Below are 21,756 nucleotides of genomic sequence, written 5' to 3'. Positions count from 1 at the left end.
ACCCCACCCCTATCCTGACAAGTATAGCACTACCACTCAGAGGATGTTACCACTGCTATTTCACAGTGCAGTCCTCTAAATTGCAGCCAAGGTCAATCCTGGCCCATGTACGCATTCAATTGGACATTTGCTAGCCCTCTAGCTATAGCACAGAGCTTTCCAGACTGTGTGTCATGACGTTAGTGTGTCTGCTGCAGTGTGCAGGTGAGTTGAGAAACGCTCCCCGCACTACTCCTGGAGCTGGAAAGGGGTTAGTTTAACCTCCGGTTTGCTAGTAAACCTGAATTACTGTGTTGCGAAATGATGCATGTCTAAAAAGTGTGTCACCAACATGAAAAGACTGGAAAGCTCTGCTATAGCAAGTCACAAGTGAGGGGTTTTATGTGTGTGTGGATTAGGCTTAAAGCACTTGCTGTTTCAATTCATTTGTACAGTAATGCCAAACAGGCCCAAACATTCATTCACACTATAAAGGCCTTTATTTAGTTTTGCTTTCTACAATTGCACCAGGTTAATGTCTAGCAATATGTTTTTGCCTGCGTTTCTGTGTACAGAGTATACCATGAGAAATCACCCACACTAGAAAAAGTTTGAAACTCCCCCCTCCTCTGCCCTGAACGCTTCTGTGTTTCCCTTCTGACACCAGCTGTGTCATTTGCTTGTTGGTATTATTAAACGGAGATGGCTGAGAGGCAGCAGCTGTGTCTAAGGGACTGGAGAGTTGCCGTACCTGATAATCAGCTATTTGGCAAAGTTCATTCCAAACTTAGTTTGTGCACCTGACAACACCTTTTAATTGAGCCTGTCGCCAGTGCTGCCTCTGACAATTAAGCCTAATTGCAGGATCTTGGCTTGGTTTCCGCTTTGGGGAGGAGCCCCTTTGGGAACCGGCACTAAATGGCAAGAATGGCATTCAGGTAAACACAAGTTACAGTAAATGCCACTCACAAAGTTAGACCAGAGTTTGGGGCTGTTTCTCAATACAGATTAGAAAGTTTTAATCAAAGCGTTTGAGCTTGGGTGGTTTACTCATTTTACTTTATGTGAGGCCACTCACATAGTGAGGGCAATGGATACTTTGTGCTCTCTGACTCCATGTGCTAAAAGCAATCTGAATTCTGTGGGTTGAATAAAGAAGGCAAATTCACACATCACTGCTTCTGTCCCATCTAATCCCCTCTCCCCACAAATAACCATTTTGTTTGTCCCTTTTTCTACCTGACCATTATGAGCGTATGTGTGAAAGGGAAACATTTTGATCATGGCAGTAAATATGATATGGCCACACATGGAGGTCACTGTAACTTGTTTTCTACATGCCAGCATTGACCACTGTAACCACATTCAAGCATTACTTTGTTAACTCCAACACATAAGAGGGGGCAGTGGGGACCGAACACATTAGATCTGCCCCTCGCCATTGGTGTTTCTGTCACTTTTCAAGACATGGAAGGCAGCAATCTGAAGCTGAGAGACTTCAGAATCTGTATGGTGGGATTCTGTAGGAGAGAAGGAACTGCCGGAAATAGTCGAATTGGTTCTCTTTGTTAAATTAATTGCCTGAGCCAAGTCTGTTAAGCATCTCCTTGCATTACTGAAAAGAGCTGGCCAAGCACAGGTGTGTTGTCATAGAAACTATGAGCTCAAGACGCTTCCCAAAGATGGGGGCAGGCCGCTGCCTAATCCCCGGCTGGAGGTGATGTCATCTTGAGTGGAAGGAGAACAGCAGGCCAGGGTCCAGTCTGGTCTTATCTGGGGCTGAGAAGACATGGAAGTTTGACTTGCTCTTTGTGCAAAGAGTCCAAGGCTTTGTGTTTGCCCCCTGCCTCAAAACCTAACGAGGGAGAGAGAGAGCTGTTTGGGTGATAATGCTGCAAGCTCATCAAATGTTTCCTCAGTCTGGAAAGCAGGCAGCCTTATTATTATTAAAATTTGTATACAGCCCTTCATCCAAAAATCACAACACAAAAATACAAAATGAGAACACAATGATCTATAATAAAACAAAAGCAAGAATAAAAACAAACCAATAATCCCACTTTCACAAACATATTTTAAAGGCCATAGAATGTCAACCAGCCAAATGCCTGGCTGAAGAGAAATGTCAATAATCTGCCTGCCTCAGCCTTAACTTTCATTTTCTTTTTTAAAAAACAAAATCAACTATTCAAAACAATGTTTGGCTGTTTGGGATTAGAACTCGTTTTGAATGTTACACACCACTTCCAGACAGGACCTTTTTCTGGAATCAGTGCTGCTCACACAGGCAGGTTTCCCCCAGCACCCAGACAGCACTGTCAAAACAGTGCCAGACAGTGCTAGCCTGCATTTTAATCTGGATTGCCCCCCCCCCCCCGGAAGTAAAATGAAAATATTAGGAGGCATTTGCTCTAAAATGCTGGTGAATTTTATTCCACAAGCTGATGTGGAAATTTTGGGGACTGAGTTTAAGATTAGAACAATGGGAAACCTAGGAGACATAGAGCTGTACTTCCCACCCTTTTCAAATGCTGTAAAGGCAGCTCAGTTCTGCTAGTCTCCTTCCTTTCTCTGTCCATCCAAACCTTCCTCTGCTCAGGATGGGCTTTGTGGATTTTAGTTTCTGTGATGAGCTGCTGGTTTGCCAGGAGAGGGAGCAATTTTCCAGATGACATTGGAACATTGCTGCAGTCATTACTCTAGAAAGCAGACTGTGACTGAACTATACGCGTGCATTTGGCAGGCATTCCCAGACGGGGGTGGGGATGACGGGACTGGCTGCAGTGCTGATGCTAATGGCGTCACAGGAAAAAAGGAAGCACTGTAGCATCAAAGAGTGTGCAACATCCCTGGAGTCTGGTTGCAGGGAGAGCTTTGGAGCCTCGGGTGACTAGATCCTCTGCCTCTCTGTGAGTATAACCATTCCCCTGCATGGAGTCCCTTTGAATTCTGAGTCCTTCCCATTAATGCTGCACTAAACAATCTTCATGGCAGTCTAGACCATCTCATCCTTTGCATATGTAGCTCCACTGCCCCATTCTCTTCGTCATGCAAAGCTTCTTCTCTTGAGAAACTCAACCCCTGACCTAGACTTGGTCTCCAAAACTATTGCATTCTGAGTTTCTCTGGAAGGGCCTTAGAAATGTGCCTTACCCTCCATTGCAGTAAGACCCTTCATCCAGTTACTGCTTTCTTGTTCCAATGCGGGAACCTGCCTTATAAACTGAGTGAGGCCACTGATCCATTTAGCTCTGTATTGTCTACACTGACTGGCAGCAGCTCTCCAGAGTTTCAGGCTGGGTGTCTTCTCCAGCCCTACATACAGAAGCTGGGGATTAAATCTGGGTCCTTCTGTGTACAAAGCAGATTCTCTGCCATTGAGGCAAAGCCCTTCACCAGCCATTATTATAGGACTGATGGAAAGAAGCAGAAACCCTTACCTCCTCCTATTGCCTGGGCATCCCTTAGAAATTCCTGAATGTTTAGTAAGAATCCCTTGAGCCATGGAGACTGGTGCTCAGTCAGACCATTTTAACTCTTCCTGTGATTGAGCTGCTCTCTCCCTCTTCCTCCTCTCTGAAAAGACTGGTGATTAAACGTGCAAAAGTATATGGTTCTACTTATGCATTCAAAACAATACATTGAAGAGTTTGACTTGAGGAGAGGGAGGAGGCATGCTAGTCTCACCCCCCACATTGGTGCACATGATAGACCCTCCACCCCTGTTTTCCAGGAACAGTCCTGAATTTACAGAAGCCGCCTCAGTTTCCGATTTGATCCCACTTTTCTTTAGGATGTTCTTATTTTCATTGGAAAAATGTTGGAGGGTATGGAGTTATTCGACCCCTGAGCCAAGAAGGTAAATAACAATACAACCTTTAGAAGACATCTGAAGGCAGCCCTGTAGAGTTTTATTATGTTTTGATATATGTTGGAAGCCACCCAGAGTGGCTGGGGCAGCCCAGTCAGATGGGCAGGGTATAAATACGTAATAAAATTGTTATTGTTGAATTGGATGTCCCTATTTTCATTGGAGAAATGTTGAAGGGTATGACATGACCATCCATGCTTGACTGATGACTCTTCCAATTCTGCAGTTCTATGATTTTATATCACAGGGAGGCTCGCTGTTACTGGATGTTGCCTTGCACACACTTAATGAATTGTATGTGTTTTGTGTACATATTGTAACATATGTTTGCTAGGCCTGCCCTAGCAAATTAATTAATGTGGGTGTTGTTTCTGTTTTTGTGTGGGAGAAAGACTCTGCCATATCTGTATGCAGAGAGATGCCCCCATTTATGTCAATCAACAAAGCAAAGTCAATCCATCTTGCAATGCATACTGCTTAATTTGGCTCACCACAGATACGGTCTCTTCCCCGAACAAAGATGGATGAAGACGCGTGGAATGAAAGGCCTCCATCACCAGAAATGCCAAGCAGAAGACTAGTATATCCTAAAAAAGGTAGATTGGGGCCGTGTTTCGGATGTGTGTGTGCATGCTTAACTGTGCACAGGAGTTGTGGTTATTGGCTTATGTAATGCGGTAGGAGAGCTGAAAAAACTTCACATCTGACAACCAAGACACACCTTTGGTTTCAGATAGTACATGGGTAGACAAGTCTAAAAAACCCAGGACACAATTTTTTTACAGCCCTCTAGTGTCTATAGTGGCTCATTTACCAGAAGTAATGTATTTAGTGTTAACTCTGGAAGTGTATATTCAATTCTGACCAAACTAAGTCTCCTGATGTAAATTGTGACTTAGGAGGCTTAGTTTTTCTTTTTAACCAGATGGTATCTACTGTTGTCTTAGTGATATTTCTAATTATGCTTTAAAGATATCTATACACTGATTTTATAATTTTTTTGGGTGTAAACTGGTTTGATGTATTTTATGAAAGTGTGGTTTATAAATATTCAAATAAATAGCCTGCTCAGGACCAGGTTCCTTGAGAGACCTCCTTATCTCATAGTTTTCCAGTAGGTCACTGCAGTCTGCGGGAGAGCTGCTTCTTTAAGTTCCAAAGATCTCAGACTCCCACTTCACAGTAACTGGGAGAAAGGCTTTTGATGTGGCTACTCCTATTATGTGGAATGGCACTTCTGTGGAGATGTGACATGCAGTGCCGGATTTATGTATAAGCTAAACAACTATAGCTTAGGGCCCCACTCTCTTGGGGCCCCCAAAAAAATTAAAGGGAAAAAAACCTCTGGATATAAATTTCCAAAATATAATATAAAAAACAAATAAAATAAAACCTACATACAGCAACATTTCAGTTCAGTGATTACTTTGATAAAATCCATATTTTGTTATGTGCAAATGGCTTTAGATACTTATTAGGTCCATAATAATAATAATAATAATAATAATAATAATAATAATAATAATTTATTATTTATACCCCACCCATCTGGCTGGGCCTCCCCAGCCACTCTGGGCGGCTTCCAAAAGAATATTAAAATATTATGATACATCAAACATTAAAAGCATCCCTTAACGGGATATATATATTACCATATAGCATATATTCAACACAAAAAACAGTGTCAGTTTGTTGTTGGCTAAGGACAGCTGGACATATAAAGGGCCCGATTACCTTCAGTAGTTTAGGGCCTCATCAAACCTAAATCCAGCCCTGGTGACATGCACCCCCTAGTTGCAATTTTCAGAAACAATTGAAAACATTTTTGTTCTGAACAGTGCTCCCCCCCCCCTAAAACAATGTTTATGGGTACTCTCATTTTGACTCAAGAAAATCACTATTTTACAGTTCAAATCGGGAAAAATAAATACAGTAAAATTGAAAAAAGTACAAAGATTCACAAAATGTTTAGGGGTATGCGTACCCCTGCGTCTCCCCAGAAAAAAAGCAATGGTTCTGACAACCTTTCCAGCAAGGGTGTGTAGGTTTTTGCTGTGGATGTCTGTCTGCTTTGTAATGTACTTAAATGTATCCCTCTTTTAAAGCTGTTTGCTGTTTCTGTGCCTCAGTGCCCTTGCAAAGCATCTCTGTAGCTGTGGCGATCAAAGGCTTCGTGGCAGATGTTGTGTCTGAACTTCATTACAAGAATGAGGAGAAGATCCCTTTGGAGGTTGAATTTGTCTTTCCCTTGGATGCTGATGCTGCTGTCTATGCCTTTGAGGGCCTAATGGGTGAGACAAAAATTGAGGCCCAGATCATGGAGAAGGAACAGGTGAGAGGGCTCAAGGTAGTGTGGGAGGTTGGGGTGGGGATGGAGGTTCTGGGTATGCTGAAGGCCATGATTGGCATGTCTCCAAACCATTTAAATCAAGAGTTTTAAACCGTTGTTTAAAAATGGATTTACTGCACTTATAGGTCATCCAGTAACAAAACGTTCCCTAGGCCCTTTGCTGCCACTTGCAACAAGCAACAATTTATGCACTCACAGTCAACAAACAACTTCAGCACAGGGGAATTAACCATCAATCAATATATAAATTATTGACTAAATTTTTGATTGAATTTAATCCTATCTCCTCCCCCCCTGCCAAAAGTAGCTCAGGATGGCAAACATACTCACAAAAACAAAAACAAAATTCAGAAATGATTACAATACAGTGGTACCTCGGGTTAAGTACTTAATTTGTTCCAGAGTTCTGTTCTTAACCTGAAACTGTTCTTAACCCGAAGCACCACTTTAGCTAATGGGGCCTCCCACTGTCGCCGCGCCACCAGAGCACAATTTCTGTTCTCATCCTGAAGCAAAGTTCTTAACCCGAGGTACTATTTCTGGGTTAGCGGAGTCTGTAACCTGAATTGTATGTAATCTGAAGCGTATGTAACCCGAGGTACCACTGTATTCTAAAAACAACCACTATTAAAAACCACATAAATAACATCTAATGCACAGCATGCAGCTCCCTCTCCTTTTTGTTGTAGAGAAGAAGTATGGTAGGGTTGCCATATCGTGAAGAGCAAAAAAGAGGACAGCCCGAGATGCTGCCAGCCCGAGCTGGGGAAAGAGGCATGCGGGGATGCAGGGGTGCCACTGCTGCACATGTGTGCCTCTTTCTCCAGCTCAGGCTGGCAACAGCCATGGTGTGCAGAGCAGCCTGAGCTTTATGACTTGATGATAAGATTGAAGAAATCAGAAAGGCATCTGAGGTGAAATTAGCAGCAACTCCCCTCCAGACAAGTTTCTGGCTGCCACTGTGACCCTCACCCCATCTATTTCTCCTTGCCCTTTTCACATCTCTTTCTTTTTCTTTCTGGTCTCTCAACATCTTCAGGCACAGGCATTGTATGAAGATCGGTTGGCCGTGCTCGAATCATCCGTGCTATTTGTGAGGGACCCCAAATCCAGAGACATTTTCAAATGCATGCTGGGTAATCTTCCACCAAGTGGAGAGGCCATACTGAAACTGTGCTATGTCCAGGCACTGGCTCCCGAGCCTGATGGGGCAGTACACTTTGTCCTGCCAGTTGTGCTGAATCCTCGCTATGCACTTCAGGGTAAGAACCAGTAGCTGCTAATCTTTGCCCCAACAAAAAGCCTGCTTTCAAGATGATTGGCTGTGTCCCAATTGGCTGCCAGGTTAAGCAGCTGTGTGTCCCATGGCTACTCACATTTCTTCCCATCTATCTGTCTCGAAGGACAATGGAGTGCACCTCCAGGGGTGAAATCAAGCTGCTTTGTTAGCAGCACTGAAGTGACCTCCTCAGGGTGCAAGCCTGGGCAGTGTGTGGTTTTTTAAAATTGTACAAGGGAAGCCCTGCTGTCCTCAGACTGCCTTGTAATTGGATTCTTAGGGTTGTGGATTCTAAAGTAGACTATTGGTCCAATCTGGGTCATGTTTTGCCTGGCTAAGATCTGGTAAGTCTGCTTTTGAATCTGAGCCCCACCAATTCCATGCTATGTGAATCTTCCTGGGGAGAGTATTCCACAAGTGGGGCTCTACCATCCAGAAGACCCTTTCCCTTTCAAACTGGGCATCTTTCCCCTCTGCAGGCCGGTCTCCAGAGTCAAAAGAAATGTCCATTTGCAGGTGTGGTTTGAATCCAAACCTGGTCTACAAATGGACAGCTTCACAGGGTCTCACTTCCAGTATCCATCAGTGGGTGGGCACTGACAGTGAGTCCCATTGCCTGCACTAAGGAGTTTAAACTGGTAGACCCCCTCATACAGCTGATCCCAGTGAGACACACCATTGGTATTCATCAGATCATGGCACTGTCAGCGAGCCCTACTTGCCAATGAGCAGTAGAATGCTTTAAGCTCCTGATTGTTCCTCTGCAAACTCATCTTTTCTTGCTCCACATCTGTTGTCAGGTGTGGGACAGATAGTGGGAGTGGGTCAAAATGGTCTCCTGTTGCAGGGATGCCAACTTGAATAAAACATTAGGGGGGAGGAGTAAGCTCCGCCATACATAATCGATCACAAGACGTGGCACATGCATATCATTTGAATGACAATGCTTATCAACTTGGGGAGGGCCGGCCCCTCAAATATTTTGTGGGAGAGGGGACTGGAGGGACTTCAGCCCCTGGGAGTTGGCTCCTATGCTGCTATGCTTGTTTTGACTCACAGGTCAGAAGTTCCCTAAGCCTGGTCAATGCTATTTATACCTTCCCCAAAACTCCCCCAGTCCAGTTTCTCAGACTAAGACTTGCCTGTGTCATGGAACTACCAAGGGCAGGATTCTGCCTTCATGGACCTGAGGGAACATCTGGAAATTGGAGAAACTATCGTGGGCACTACAAAATATCTGTTTCACAGAAGAAAACCTGGCAATGCTCAGAGTCTCCTTTCCCAAAGAGGCAGAAATTAGCCCCTGAAAATAATACATGCCAACCTCCCGCCCACACAACCAGGTAACTTGCTCAACAAAACAACACAAAACTCACCTGAAAACAGTTTTTTTACAATTGAGAGAGGTGGGGGCTTGGTGGGCCTCAAGGAAGGTGCTCACAACCACATTGGTTGAAATCCCGGATGTAGGACAATTTTTCAGAACTTAGTGTATGCACCTGAGAAGCTCATTTTGCTCACGTTCTCTCATGGCGTTGATTGTGTCCCTGTGCAGGGTCAGAAGAGAGCAGCTTCGTACAGGACATTCCACGAGTGCCTGAGAGGGAGCTCCCCTACAAGCTCAGCCTCAGTGCTACACTGCATTCTCCATATGGAATCTCTCATGTGAAGTCAAATTGCACCCTCACACCCCTGCAGTATGCAACAGAAGACCACACTACAGCCCAGGTAAAGGATGCTGAGGTGGGGTGGTATTCCATGCTACTCAGAATAGATCTACAGAAGTTAATGAACATGACTAATATAGGTTCATTAATCTCACTGGGTTGACTCTGAGTAGGTCTGGGTTTATGTCAGCCTATAGTGAAGCGTTGGCATTAAGGGCTTTCAGAAAGAGCATGCTTTTCTTCCTGAAGGCCTGAATACAGCTTGACCTTATAGGTTCCCTGTAAAGGGAAAACTGAGCTGCTATTGCTGCTGGAGTCTTTTGGAACTAGCATGATGTCATACCCAGGTTTTAATTCTTGCTTTTGCTTATCGTACCCCTGCCAAAGATTTCCCTCACTGAAGGATACTGCCTTAATCGAGATGTGGAGCTGCTGATATATTACAAGGAGGTGGTTTGTAAGCCCAGTCTCCTGCTAGAGGTTGGGAAGCCAGGAGCAGATCCAGGTAAGCAAGGGCTAGAGTTAAGGATGGGCAAATCTGTCAATTTCAGTTTCTCTCAGTTTCTTTTTTCCTATCTACCGGTAAGTTCAGTTCACCACTTTTCTGCATTTGTTTACAATTATTTTTACTCACAGCAATTTTTTTAGTACGTTTTTCTAATGCACTTTTTATTTTGCAAGCATTTCCACCCATATAATACATTTTTCTATGCTGTTTTTACTAAAAAAAATATGCATTTTTATGCACAATTGATCCAAATGTATGCATTCTGTACACTTTTTAAAATGGAGAACTGCATTGCATAATTGAGAGAAGTATGGATTTTGAAATATAGCTGCATTTTGGTTCATTTATTGTTTCACCAATTGCAAATAACTGAATTCTTCCCCATGCTAGTGGAAAGGGAGGTCTTGGGAGCAGAGCTTGGGCTGGGTACATGAAATGCAGCTTGTCCAGTACAATGACTAGGGAACAGCCTTGGGTGGAAATGTCTGCTGACTCCAATCTCTTCTTCCCTGTCTCATAATACAGGTTCACTGATGGGAGACCCCATGCTTTTGCTTACCCTGTATCCCAGTCCTCCTGCCCCAAAGCCAGGCCTGAATGCGACAGGCGAATTCCTGTTCTTGATGGATTGCTCTGGCAGCATGAGCTACAGCACCAGAAGGAACTCTGAAGCCACAACCCGCATTCAGAGTGCCAAGGTGCCACCTGGCTAAATGAAAGGGATGTGTTGGAAGAACCTATAGCCAAGGGAGGATGATATGTTGGTTTTACAGGAGAGGAAATTAAAGGGAGGTGGTTAAATTCACAGCCATAGATGACTAGATTGCATGCAGACTGAACTTCCAGTTTCAAGCTGAAATTTTCCATTACTCATTTATGGAAAATACATGGGATGGGGTATCCCTTTCTTCCTGCTTGACTATGATGGATGTTTTGTGTACCTCTTGCTTCAAGAATTAGAGTGGCAGCCAGTTTAATGTAATTCCAGACAGGCTGATAAGGACTATTTAGGGACCTGACTCTCATGGGTAGAATAGAATTCGGTCCTATAGGCAAGGTGAGATCAGATGGGCAGAGAGTGATGCATGGAAGTGTATGGGTCTAGGTTAGGACTGAGGGCTTTATTGCTGAGACAGTGTCAGCAGTCTAGCTTGGGACAGCTAGGTGACCCAGGGTGACAATACCTTTTGTCTTAGGAAACCCTGATTTTCCTATTGAAGAGTCTTCCACTGGGATGTTACTTCAACATCTATGCATTTGGATTCTCCTATTACTCATTCTACCGGTAAGTGACCAAGTATTTTTTATTTATTTTGTTGAATTTTCACCCTGCTCATCTTCCCAAAGGAAGCCCAGGATGACCAACAGCATAAAAAGATACTATGCATCATAAAACAACAATAGTACTACATAATACCACCCACTTGTCCTCCCTTCTCTATCTCTTGCTTTCTGCAGCTTTGCTTCCCTTAATTGGTGTTCTTCAACCTTGGGTTCCCAGATGTTGTTGGGTTACAACTCTCAATGGCCAGGGATGATTGGAGTGGTAGTCCAACAATATATGGGACCCAGGTTAAAGAAGGCTGCCTTGAACACAGCCTCCAGTTTATCAATGTATGTTCCTTTATTTTTTTACTCCTCTTCCTACTATTAATTTGATTTCTTATTTGCCCTTCATCGTAAGATCCAAGGGTGGGTTGCAACCATGCAAACATACAATATTAAAATTAGTTAAAACAATTTAGTCAACTAATATACTGCTTACTGTATATAAAATATCTCAATGTAGTTTGCAGTATAAGGAACCAAAGATTCTAAAATATCAAAATCTCTAAAACATACATGGGGGTGTAGAATAGACCCATTGAAATTAATGGACCCTAACTTAGTCATGTTCATTAATTTCAGTAGGTGTACTCTGAGAAAGTTGACTACTACCCACAAGGTGTAGGGTTTATCTTATTGCTCTCTGCTTTTAGCACTTTCATGGGGGGGGGCTGAACAAAAGGTCCTAGAGGGGCCTCCACCTCCTTTCCAAAGCTGGGAAAGAGCCCTCATATCTCTTTTCCAAAGCCCAGTACCTCACTTGCAGGGCTTGGGGAACGTAGCATTAGGGCTGGTGGGGGAGATCAAATGTTTCCAAGGACCACTAAAAAACACCTCGAGGGCAGCATGCAGCCTTCAGGCCACCCAGTTCTATTTATTCAGAATTGTCCTTTAAGGCACCTTGTTCATAGTATACTAATTAAGCAAATTTGATTCAGTGGTTTAAAAGTGGACAATTAATTAAAATACCTGTTGCCAGAATCTATTTAAGAGAGAAACGGGCAAAACTAAGTGGGTTGGCTTTTGATTTCATTAGGTTCTGGGGAGCCAAGCATCCACCAATTCGTGTATTTTTTAGCACACTTTTTAATTATTATACTGATATTGGGCTTTGTTAAATAAAGTATGCAGCTCTGGGATTAATGGGTGTGTGGAAGTGAGAATACAGTACAGGAGAGCAGTCCTTCGCATTACTTTTACTCTCTGATGACCTCTGCAGGAAGAGTGTAAAGTACACACAACAGACCATGTTGGAGTCCCTGCGGGGAGTGTTGGACCTGCAGGCTAATTTGGGTGGCACAGAGATTCTGCAACCACTGAAGGCCATTTACAGCCAGCCATGTAGGGAAGGATATGCCCGTCAGGTAAATTCATCACACCTTCATGTATGTGAAATACGGTAAATTAATTGTAGTTCCATGCGGCTACATATCCATTGCCTTTTATTTATCTCCTCTCTTCATGGTATAATCTCAACCAATACAACAAGGGCAAAAAAGTAGTCTCAGCTAGTTTCATCCCTGTTTGACAGGTAGGAGATGTAATCCCCCCCAAATTATATCTGCTCAAATGACAACACCCTGGCTATTCACTTACAACAAATGATTACCTTTGTTTGATTTTTTTTTAAAAAAATTATAAGCAGGTGGTATATACAGTTATGAAATAAATTAAATAATATACTACTGTATTTTAGAGAGCCAGGTTATGATCTCAAGAGGGATTTGGAATGTATCCAGTGGGCTAGAAAATTGATCCTAGTTGCTGTGAACTGCAAGCAAGTCTGAACCAGGAATTCAAAACATAAATACAACTTTGTTCCTCCCCAAGGGATAGAAGTGTGTGTGTGTGTGTGTGTGTGTGTGCGCGCGCGTGCACATGCACAGACTTCCAAGTTAACTTTATACACCCCTATCTTTCTCCAGGTCTTTGTATTCACAGATGGAGAGGTATCTAACGTAGATGAGGTCATTGCTGAAGTTCAGAGTCACAGTAAGTCCCACAGGTGAGAAAAGGGTATGAGATTGTGGTAGGGTGACTGACATTTAATTTTAAGTGAACTAGCCCTATGAAATGGGGTTGGAGGAAGAGTCTGGTTGAGCATGGCTGGAAACTTGAGGAAGCAGGAAAGTATGGGATGGATCCTGCCATCCTTTTCAGGTCCCAGTGGTGCTTACTTGAGAAAATCTCAGTTTTACCCACGAGGAGTGTCACGATACTATGTTTAGCAAGCCTTGATGGTGGATACTTCTTGAAACATGCACAATGGGATAGAGTAGAGCATTGACCTTTCCCCCACTGTCATACAGATGCTTCTCCTTTGGGATTGGTGAAGGGACTTCCTCATACTTCATAGGTGGCATTGCTGAAGCAAGTGGTGGCAGAGCTGAATTCATTAGGAGCAAGGAGCAAATGCAGGCCAAGGTGAGTGTCCTGGTGTTTTGTCTTCATCACCATGATCTGATAGACCCCATCCAACACTTGGGTGAAGAGCCAGAGCTCAGTGGTTGAGGGCATGCAGAATGCCTCAGGTTCAATCTCTGCCATCTCTAGCTAAGACTTCTGTCTTAGCTTCTGGAGAGCTACTGCCAATCAGAATAGACCAGGGATTAAGACCTTGTGGCTCTCCGGTAGTTTTTGGACTTCTACCTGGCAGGGTGAAAACAAGTTTTTAAAATGGTGTTTGAGTTACACCACCCTTTTTGCCAGCTTAAGTTACACCTGGTTGCCATGTCTCATTACTGAGCTGAGCAGGCCTGGGATACACCCCTCTATGGTCTCACCCCCAAAACCCCCTTTTCAGGGCTCACACATAAAATCTGCTCAGCCAGTTGGGTCCCACCCAAACCAGGAGAGGGAGATATGTGTGTATTTCTTGGCTGAGCCAAGGATGAGGCAGTTAAGCTGGTGTGGTACAGCTGTGTCAGGAATCTCATACATAGCTCAGCCAGATATCCACCAGATCCTATCCCTGCCCATCCCAACAGATCTTGCTATAAGTTTTCTCCCCAAGCTATGTTTGATCTCTCGTCCCCCTTGATTGTGAGATCATTTGTGTTTCACAGGCACTGCGATCTCTGAAGTGTTCTCTGCAGCCGGAAGTGAAACACATTAAACTAGAGTGGCATTTGCCTCCTGGCCTTGAGGCCGTGCTTCTGGGGTCAAGCACTCAGGCCATCTTTGCAGGGGAACGCTACCTCATGTACGCTCAGATCTGCGGGCAGCAACAGGCAAGTAGGCCCAATATAATGGTGGAATACGTACTGGTAGTTGGTGGGCAAAATCAATGTGATGTGTGTTGTGTGATGAGCTGCACCAGAGTTAGGGGCAAAGGTGGTGGAGGAAAATGATATGATAATGTTGTGGAAACTAAACTTATCCAGGTATAACGTAGGGAAATTGGTTGAGAGTAGATGGGGATGCTAGGGACGCGGGTGGCGCTGTGGGTAAAACTTCAGCGCCTAGGACTTGCCAATTGTATGGTCGGCGGTTCGAATCCCCGTGGTGGGGTGAGCTCCCATCGTTCGGTCCCAGCTCCTGCCCACCTAGCAGTTTGAAAGCACCCTTAAGTGCAAGTAGATAAATAGGGACCGCTTTACAGCGGGAAGGTAAGCGGCGTTTCTGTGTGCTGCGCTGGTGCTGGCTTGCTAGCTGCAGCTTCATCACGTTGGCCACGTGACCCGGAAGTGTCTTTGGACAGCGCTGGCTCCCGGCCTCTTAAGCGAGATGGGCGCGCAACCCCAGAGTCGGACACGACTGGCCCGTACGGGCAGGGGTACCTTTGCCTTTACCTTTAGATGGGGATGCTCTCTCTTCATTATGGGGAAGGCCATGTGTAGTCTGTACTAAACCTAAAATTAACTAGAAATTGCTGCCCCAATCCATCTGTCTTTTAAGGTAACTGCATCAGTTTGCCAAACGGCAGGGCTGGCCCTGCACATGAACATTTATGCTCATTTCTCTAAAGTCTGCCAAAATAAGAATGTAAAGTGCCAGTCTCTCTTTAGGCTTTGTCCCTGTGAGCTAATGGCCCTTTTACACCACCCAGGTTACTGACCATTGTCAAACACTACTTCACCTGATGCTTTTATTTCTTTCCTGCAGACCTCTGACCTCCCAGAGGGTTCTGTTGTGCTCCAGTACAGCATGCAAGGCCAGACTTTCACAGAGAAGATGGACATTCGACTTGAGGCAGAGGAGAATGACAGGTTGGACTCCCCACCCTGCTTCCCCCCTCCCCACTTTGCTCTTTACATGCAGCTGCATTGGAAAGTACTGTCTAACTTTCAAAAATGTATTCGTTCCTGAAAGCTAAAATTTGAGACCAGATATATTAAACAGAAATTATAAAGAAAGGAGGAATGAAGAACCTTTGGCCCTCTGGTTGTTGTTGGACTCATTCTGCCACCAGCACCAGTCAGGATGGCCAATGGTCAGGGATGATAGGAGGCGCAGTTGACAGAGCAGACTCAGGCAGGAGCTTCATCCTGTCTAATGATTAGGAACGTATTGTCCTGTGAGATGATGCCAAAGGCCCTTCTAATCCAGCACTGTGGCAATTCAGATGCCTATAGGAAACATGCAGGCAGGATCTGAGTCCAACAGCGTTCTTCTCACTTGTGATTCCCTAAATATTACCTCTGAAACTGGAGGTAGTACACAGTCATAAAGGCTAGTAGCCATTCATGGTTTTATCTTCAATTAAATTGACTTTTGAAGTTAGCAGCCGTCTATTATAATGCTGTCCCTCCCCCCGGGAATACCAGAAAGGGGTGGGCCATGAAGGCATTACCAACACCACCCATCACACCTTCCACTTCAAATTATGCCTTGCACTTTCCTCCCCACCCTTTGTCTCTCTACAGGTTTCCTGTTCACCGACTGGCAGCTCAGGCTGTTTTGAAAGAACTGGAGGAAACAAGATCGACAGCAAAGCAGCAGCTGGTGCTGGAGACCAGCCTGAGCTCTGGGGTGCTGTGTGCTCAGACTGCTTACGTGGTAGTGAATATGGAACGGGGCGAGCCGCTTCAAGCCCCTGTTGAATTCAGAGAGATTCCATATCCAAATAGTACGGAGCACTGAAGCGTTATAGGGGAGGGGAACAGTGAAAAAGTTGACCCAGAGAAATCAACAAGTACTGGGACTTGGAGGAAAATAGCAGAGCAGTGTGGTATGACAACAGTAGATAAACCTCAAGATTGGGGGCCTGAGATTTATACTGAAACAAATAAAAGGGGCTTTGGTGATGGTATGAAAGCTGGAGAAGAGCTAAGAATGACTATAGAGAATTTTTTGTGTTTGGTAGGATGGATGTAAAAGAAGCTGAAGGAATGTTGTAGACTGGCTTCCTCACAAAGGCCTCTCCACTTAAGGTGGCTATTTGTCCCTTTATTTCAGGGGTAGGCAACCTAAGGCCCAGGGGCCAGATGTGGCCCAATCACCTTCTCAATCCGGCCTGCGGATGGTCCGGGAATCAGAGTGTTTTTACATGAGTAGAATGTGTGATTTTATTTAAAATGCATCTCCGGTTTTTTTGTGGGGCATAAGAATTTGTTCATCCCCCCCCCCAAAAAAAATATAGTTCGGCCCCCCACAAGGTCTGAGGGACAGTGCACCAGCCCCCTGCTGGAAAAGGTTGCTGACCCCTGCTCTATTTTCTTTGTCTTGTGCCTGGGATATGGTAGAAAACATCATCTTCAGTATTACTTGTACTCTATCTCTTTTTAGGCTCTGTGTGGGCTGATATACTCCAAAGTGATAAATGCTGTTATGAATATAAGTGTGAACCTTCCAGATGCGAGAGTATTTTGCTGAGAGCTTTAGAATTTTCCTCAAAGCTCTATTTCTCAGCATCCACCCTTTTTGCCAGCAGTACCAGAGGCTGGAGAAGTTATTCCACTACTGGAGAGTTCCTTAATGCTGAAAATGCAGTGTTTGACCATGCCAGTCTCCCAAGTAAGTGTAGGATTGCAACAGGATGTGAGTTTGCACTGTATACATGTCTAGATTTATGTGCTAAGAAACTCCAGATCATGTTGAATTTCTTAGTCTTAACATTTACAGATTCTCCTCCCTCCTTTCCTTCTTATCAGTATCTTGGCCAAGAACTTGGAAGGATAATGTCTATTGCAGGGAGAAATCAGGCGCCACCGATTAGAAGTCATTGCTAAGAGACTAGGATCTGTGACAGGAGATTTCCCACCCTCTGACCACTTGCTGCTTCCAGAGATTAAGTCACAGAGATCTTCAGAATCACTATGTGGTGTACAAATGCTTGGGCATGCAAAATAAGCATGCTTGAGGGTTGAGACAATAACTTACCTCTATTTAGCAGCATGTATTGTTGATTAATAATATGTTATTGGGAAAAAAGCAGAAGATTTAAGTGTCCATGCATAATAAAATCCCACTCTTAAATCTAGATTCTGTCACATACCTTATCTCTCCAATATATGGAAAGAAGGAAAGGACTATGAAAGTGAAGGAGGGGAACTTTGCAGGTGGGGATGACTCAGTTCTTTATGATTCATGTGGAATTTATTCTGTTTGCATTTATCATTTGTATAATTTATAATTAATTCAAAGCCCATCCAGGTGGCTCTCACAACATATTAATCTAGAAAGCCGCAATCTATTAAAAATACACTTGGACTAAAACATCAAGGTAGCCAATAATGAGAAATTGAAAATAGAAGTTAAATACAGAGCACTAAAATATAGATTAAATGCAGCTTGGAACAGAAAGGTCTGCTTTTAAAGCTGACACTGCAGGGCTCATATTTACTTATTTACTTACTTATTACTTTTACTTTTCAATTCCAGAGTGGGGAGCAAAGTAACGAAAATAAATAGAGAAAAACAGGATACAAAAATTATAAGCAGGTCCAATAAACAACAATTTATCAAGGTAAACAAGCAAAACAGCAGTAAAAATTAATATTTCAAATTTAACCAAATACCTAGATAGAAACAGACTGAAACAGATTAAAGAATGAAAAGTCTTAGCAACAGTTCTCACTTCATTTCCCCACTTTGGCAGTCACCCCTTCTCTGTCTCTCTCACAAGGAGGGCTCACTCTGTGCCAACAGACTCTCACCCTGAGGCTTTTGAGTAACTTAACATCTTTTACCCTTACTCTCCAAATTATCCAGGCTCTCACCCTGAGCAGTATAGCATTCACCGTAATACACTTCTCTCCCTTATCCACAATAGCAACAGAACACACACACACACACACACACACACACACGGGTAGCAATAAGCTACAGCTGGTGTTTCTCTCTTCTTCCCCATCCCAAGGAAGCTCACAGACATCAGGGTCAGTAGAGCTGCCAGCTAGAGACATGCATATGGATTTGCTGGACTCCCCCATCTCTCTTCTCCTTCCCAGCTGGCACAAACAGCATTCAGAGTTTTGCCTGTATGTGCTCAGAGAGGGAGACTGTAAGCTGGGGCCACCACTGAAAAGGTGCTATGTGTAGTGCCTGCTAATTTGACCCTACTTGACACCAGGTCAATGAGCCTTGGAGGCCAATCTTAAAGAATGGTTCAAATGGGTGCAGATACAGAAAGAAATGTGCTCCCATCCAAGGCATAATTTGGTGGGGAACCTCTGGCCCATGGGCCAAATATGACCTACTAGGCCTGTCCATTTGGTCTGAACCATGGTCATGTGCCTCATACCTGATGTCATATATTACCTGTCGGGCAGGTATCAGTGTGGCTTTAAAAAGTTTCCCACCCCTGGTTTAAGGCATAAAGTAGATCTGGGAAGCCTGAAAGCTTGGCTAGCATGCCCAGACCTTGGAAGCTGGCAGTGAGGTAATTATTCTCTTTGTAATCATGTGGTACTGAATCCCTCTTCTTCTAAGGCCCCAGCATTCAAGGCTTCCCAAAGGCTCCCACAACATGTATCAAATGGTTCCAGAATGGTGTCGTAAACAATGCTGTACACTTTCATACATTATTTCCTGAATTCCACAGATCGTGACCTTTCTTTGTTTTCGTGGATTTTCAAAACCCTTTGGAGAATAGAGGAAGAATAAAGGAAATGCTTGCAAGGTGTGCATTTTTTTCTTTATTTCCCCAACAGCAAATGAATCACTTCTCCTGAGGCTAGTCTCCCTGCAGAATGCTGATGGTTCCTGGTCCCTTGATGCCAACCTGCTCAGCATACTAGGTCTGAGTGAAGCAGAGATTCTGGGCAAAATGCCTACTCAGGTAGGACATTTGGAATAATAATAATATAATAATTTATTATTTATACCCTGCCCATCTGGCTGAGTTTCCCCAGCCACTCTGGGCAGCTCCCAATCAAGTGTTAAAAACAGTACAGCATTACATATTAAAAACTTCCCTGAACAGGGCTGCCTTCAGATGTCTTTTAAAGATAGGATAGCTGCTTATTTCCTTCACATTTGAAGGGAGGGTGTTCCACAGGGAGGGCACCACTACTGAGAAGGCCCTCTGTCTGGTTCCCTGAAACCTCACTTCTTACAATGAGGGAATCGCCAGAAGGCTCTCGGTGCTGGATCTCAGTGTCTGGGCTGAACGATGGGGGTGGAGACGCTCTTTCAGGTATACAGGACCGAGGCTGTTTAGGGCTTTAAAGGTCAGCACCAACACTTTGAAACGTACTGGGAGCCAATGCAGATCTTTCAGGACCGGTGTTATGTGGTCCCGGCGGCCACTCCCAGTCACCAGTCTAGCTGCCGCATTCTGGATTAATTGCAGTTTCTGGGTCACCTTCAAAGGTAGCCCCATGTAGAGAGCATTGCAGTAGTCCAAGCAGGAGATAACTAGAGCATGCACTACTCTGGTGAGACAGTCCATGGGCAGGTAGGGTCTTAGCCTGCGTACCAGGTGGAGCTGGTAGACAGCCGCCCTGGACACAGAATCAACCTGCGCCTCCATGGACAGCCGTGAGTCCAAAATGACTCCCAAGCTGTGCACCTGGTCCTTCAGGGGCACAATTACCCCATTCAGTACCAGGGAGTCCCCCACACCCACCCGCTCCGTGTCCCCCAAAAACAGTACTTCTGTATTGTCAGGATTCAACCTCAATCTGTTAGCCGCCAACCATCCTCCAACTGCCTCCAGGCGCTCACACAGGACCTTCACTGCCTTCGCTGGTTCTGATTTAAAGGAGAGGTAGAGCTGGTTGTCATCTGCATACTGATGAATACCCAGCCCAAACCCCCTTTGGAAAGCTCATACGCTCTTCTGCGTCTTCACCTGGATGGGCCCTTGAAGATAGAAATCATTCTTGGATCCATCCAAGGTGGGGGTCCCCATGGGGGCGGGCATTGGAGGTGTCCCTGACAGGATGAGCGAGAATCATTTGATGTTTTCCTCCCCTTCCCTTGCACATAATTTCAGGTGGTCCAAACTGCATGGACAACAGTTCTTGTCGTTCTCTGGCTACATGTCCACTTTGCAGAACGTAGTGATATCTGGCAGCTATTAGAGGCAAAAGCCGTGGGATGGCTCCATGAGAGCACAGGTGAGTGTGTGTGTGTGTGTGTGAGAGAGAGAGAGGGGGGGGGGGCAAACAGCCTATAATAATAAGGACAATAGTGATGGATATACAAAGGCAAAGGAGAGAAAGGAACGGTGGAGGAAGGAAATCAAAGTGTGCATTTTAATTTGTCATTTAGCTTGCAACATAAATTGTTGATTTATTTATTTTGTTCTTAGTGTGAGTTTTACTGCCATTCTTACTGTGTTTGCTATGGATAGAAAGCTTAAGGGTCTGTCAGGAAACTGCTTGCTGGTGCCACACTGAAATAACCATCTTGTATCCCTTTTTGTTGCAGGGCCTAAACTTGCTGAGTGTGTGAAGGCTGGCAATACCTTCTTGGGATGTGACGTCAGTGCTGAGGTCTTTGGGCTCTGAACTGCCCCCTCTTGCCAGCATAAGCCTTATATATTTCGCTGGAGTTTTGGCACTTGCTTTTTCTTCTCTTCAAGAATATCTCATTGTTCCATCTGCATGCCTATTGTACTTTCATGAGCCTTCTGTCTTTTGGACTTATTTCAGATGTGTTTCTTTTCCTCAATAGGGTAGCAGTTCTTCAAAGATGCTTTAACTTACTGCAGTAATATCAGTGATGTTCCCTATGCACTCCATTCATAAACATGTACTGAGAGAGCGGAAAGAGAACTGTAATAGGCAACTGGATTGTGTGTGGGAAATGTTTTGGGAGAACATGTTCACAGTTTGAGTTAGGGGTTGGGTGAGTTTCAATAAAGAAAAAGGTGTGCAGGTATTTTATGCAAAGTGCAACAGTTACTTGCCTCAATGTTGTTTGGTCATATGAAGTGTAGGCAAAGGACTTATCAATTGATATGTCATGGTGAGCTACAAATCCCATGATGCTGAGTGGAAAAAAGACAATAGTAACACTATGCTGAACACTGTTTTTACCTTACTAATAGTCAAAGGTGAGGAGGACATCTTGCAGATGAGCTGAAGCCAAAAGTGTGTGTGAGAGAGAAGGATCAAGATACAAGGACCCCTTGAGAATTTGAGCAGCAACATTTGCCTAGGCAAGCACTCATGCATAAATTCTCATAACATCCCTTCCCTCACTATTTTCAGGTAACACAGATAAAACCAGGTAATAGAATCATAGCATGGTAGAGTTGGAAGGGACCATGAGGATCATCTAGTTCAGCCACCTGCAATGCAGGAATATGTAGCTTTCCATATGGGGAATGAACTTGCAACCTTGATGTCATAAGCACCATGCTCTAACCAACTGAGCTATCCATTT

The 21,756-nt window shown here is 44.2% G+C and overlaps 1 protein-coding gene across 3 annotated transcripts; it reads left to right on the top strand.

Moving 5' to 3' along the window:
• Positions 1-2,661: 2,661 nt before the first annotated feature.
• On the top strand, positions 2,662-21,741 carry LOC310829554 (von Willebrand factor A domain-containing protein 5A-like). Of its 3 annotated transcripts, XM_083708172.1 has the most exons (19): positions 2,683-2,888; positions 3,713-3,838; positions 4,347-4,446; positions 5,980-6,182; positions 7,240-7,462; positions 9,035-9,207; positions 9,534-9,651; positions 10,180-10,352; positions 10,851-10,939; positions 12,200-12,344; positions 12,906-12,985; positions 13,290-13,404; positions 14,046-14,210; positions 15,085-15,188; positions 15,846-16,048; positions 16,708-16,935; positions 19,074-19,201; positions 20,360-20,483; positions 20,797-21,741. In XM_083708172.1, exons 3-19 carry the CDS (start codon positions 4,371-4,373, stop codon positions 20,874-20,876), a joined length of 2,427 nt encoding a protein of 808 aa, XP_083564298.1. In that variant the 5' UTR covers positions 2,683-2,888; positions 3,713-3,838; positions 4,347-4,370; the 3' UTR covers positions 20,877-21,741. The 3 variants fall into 3 exon arrangements, with proteins under 3 accessions (XP_083564299.1, XP_083564297.1, XP_083564298.1); XM_083708171.1 differs by lacking the exon at positions 3,713-3,838 and having other exon boundaries at positions 2,666-2,888; XM_083708173.1 differs by lacking the exons at positions 3,713-3,838; positions 19,074-19,201; positions 20,360-20,483; positions 20,797-21,741 and having other exon boundaries at positions 2,662-2,888; positions 16,378-16,824.
• The last annotated feature ends 15 nt before the right edge of the window (positions 21,742-21,756 follow it).

This window comes from Podarcis gaigeae, assembly GCF_964106915.1.
Source record: "Podarcis gaigeae genome assembly, chromosome: 13".
NCBI classification, from domain to species: Eukaryota; Metazoa; Chordata; class Lepidosauria; order Squamata; family Lacertidae; genus Podarcis; species Podarcis gaigeae.
This window is presented reverse-complemented; position numbering and strand designations above follow the sequence as displayed.

What these genes read in the sequence shown, in the direction of transcription:
- LOC310829554 (XM_083708171.1), top strand. Translation starts at nt 4,371, where the DNA reads ATGGATGAAGACGCGTGGAATGAAAGGCCTCCATCACCAGAAATGCCA. An exon ending in TCCTCGCTATGCACTTCAGG is followed by an intron (nt 7,463 to 9,034) that starts GTAAGAACCAGT and finishes GTCCCTGTGCAG; the next exon opens with GGTCAGAAGAGAGCAGCTTC. An exon ending in TGGGCAAAATGCCTACTCAG is followed by an intron (nt 19,202 to 20,359) that starts GTAGGACATTTG and finishes ACATAATTTCAG; the next exon opens with GTGGTCCAAACTGCATGGAC.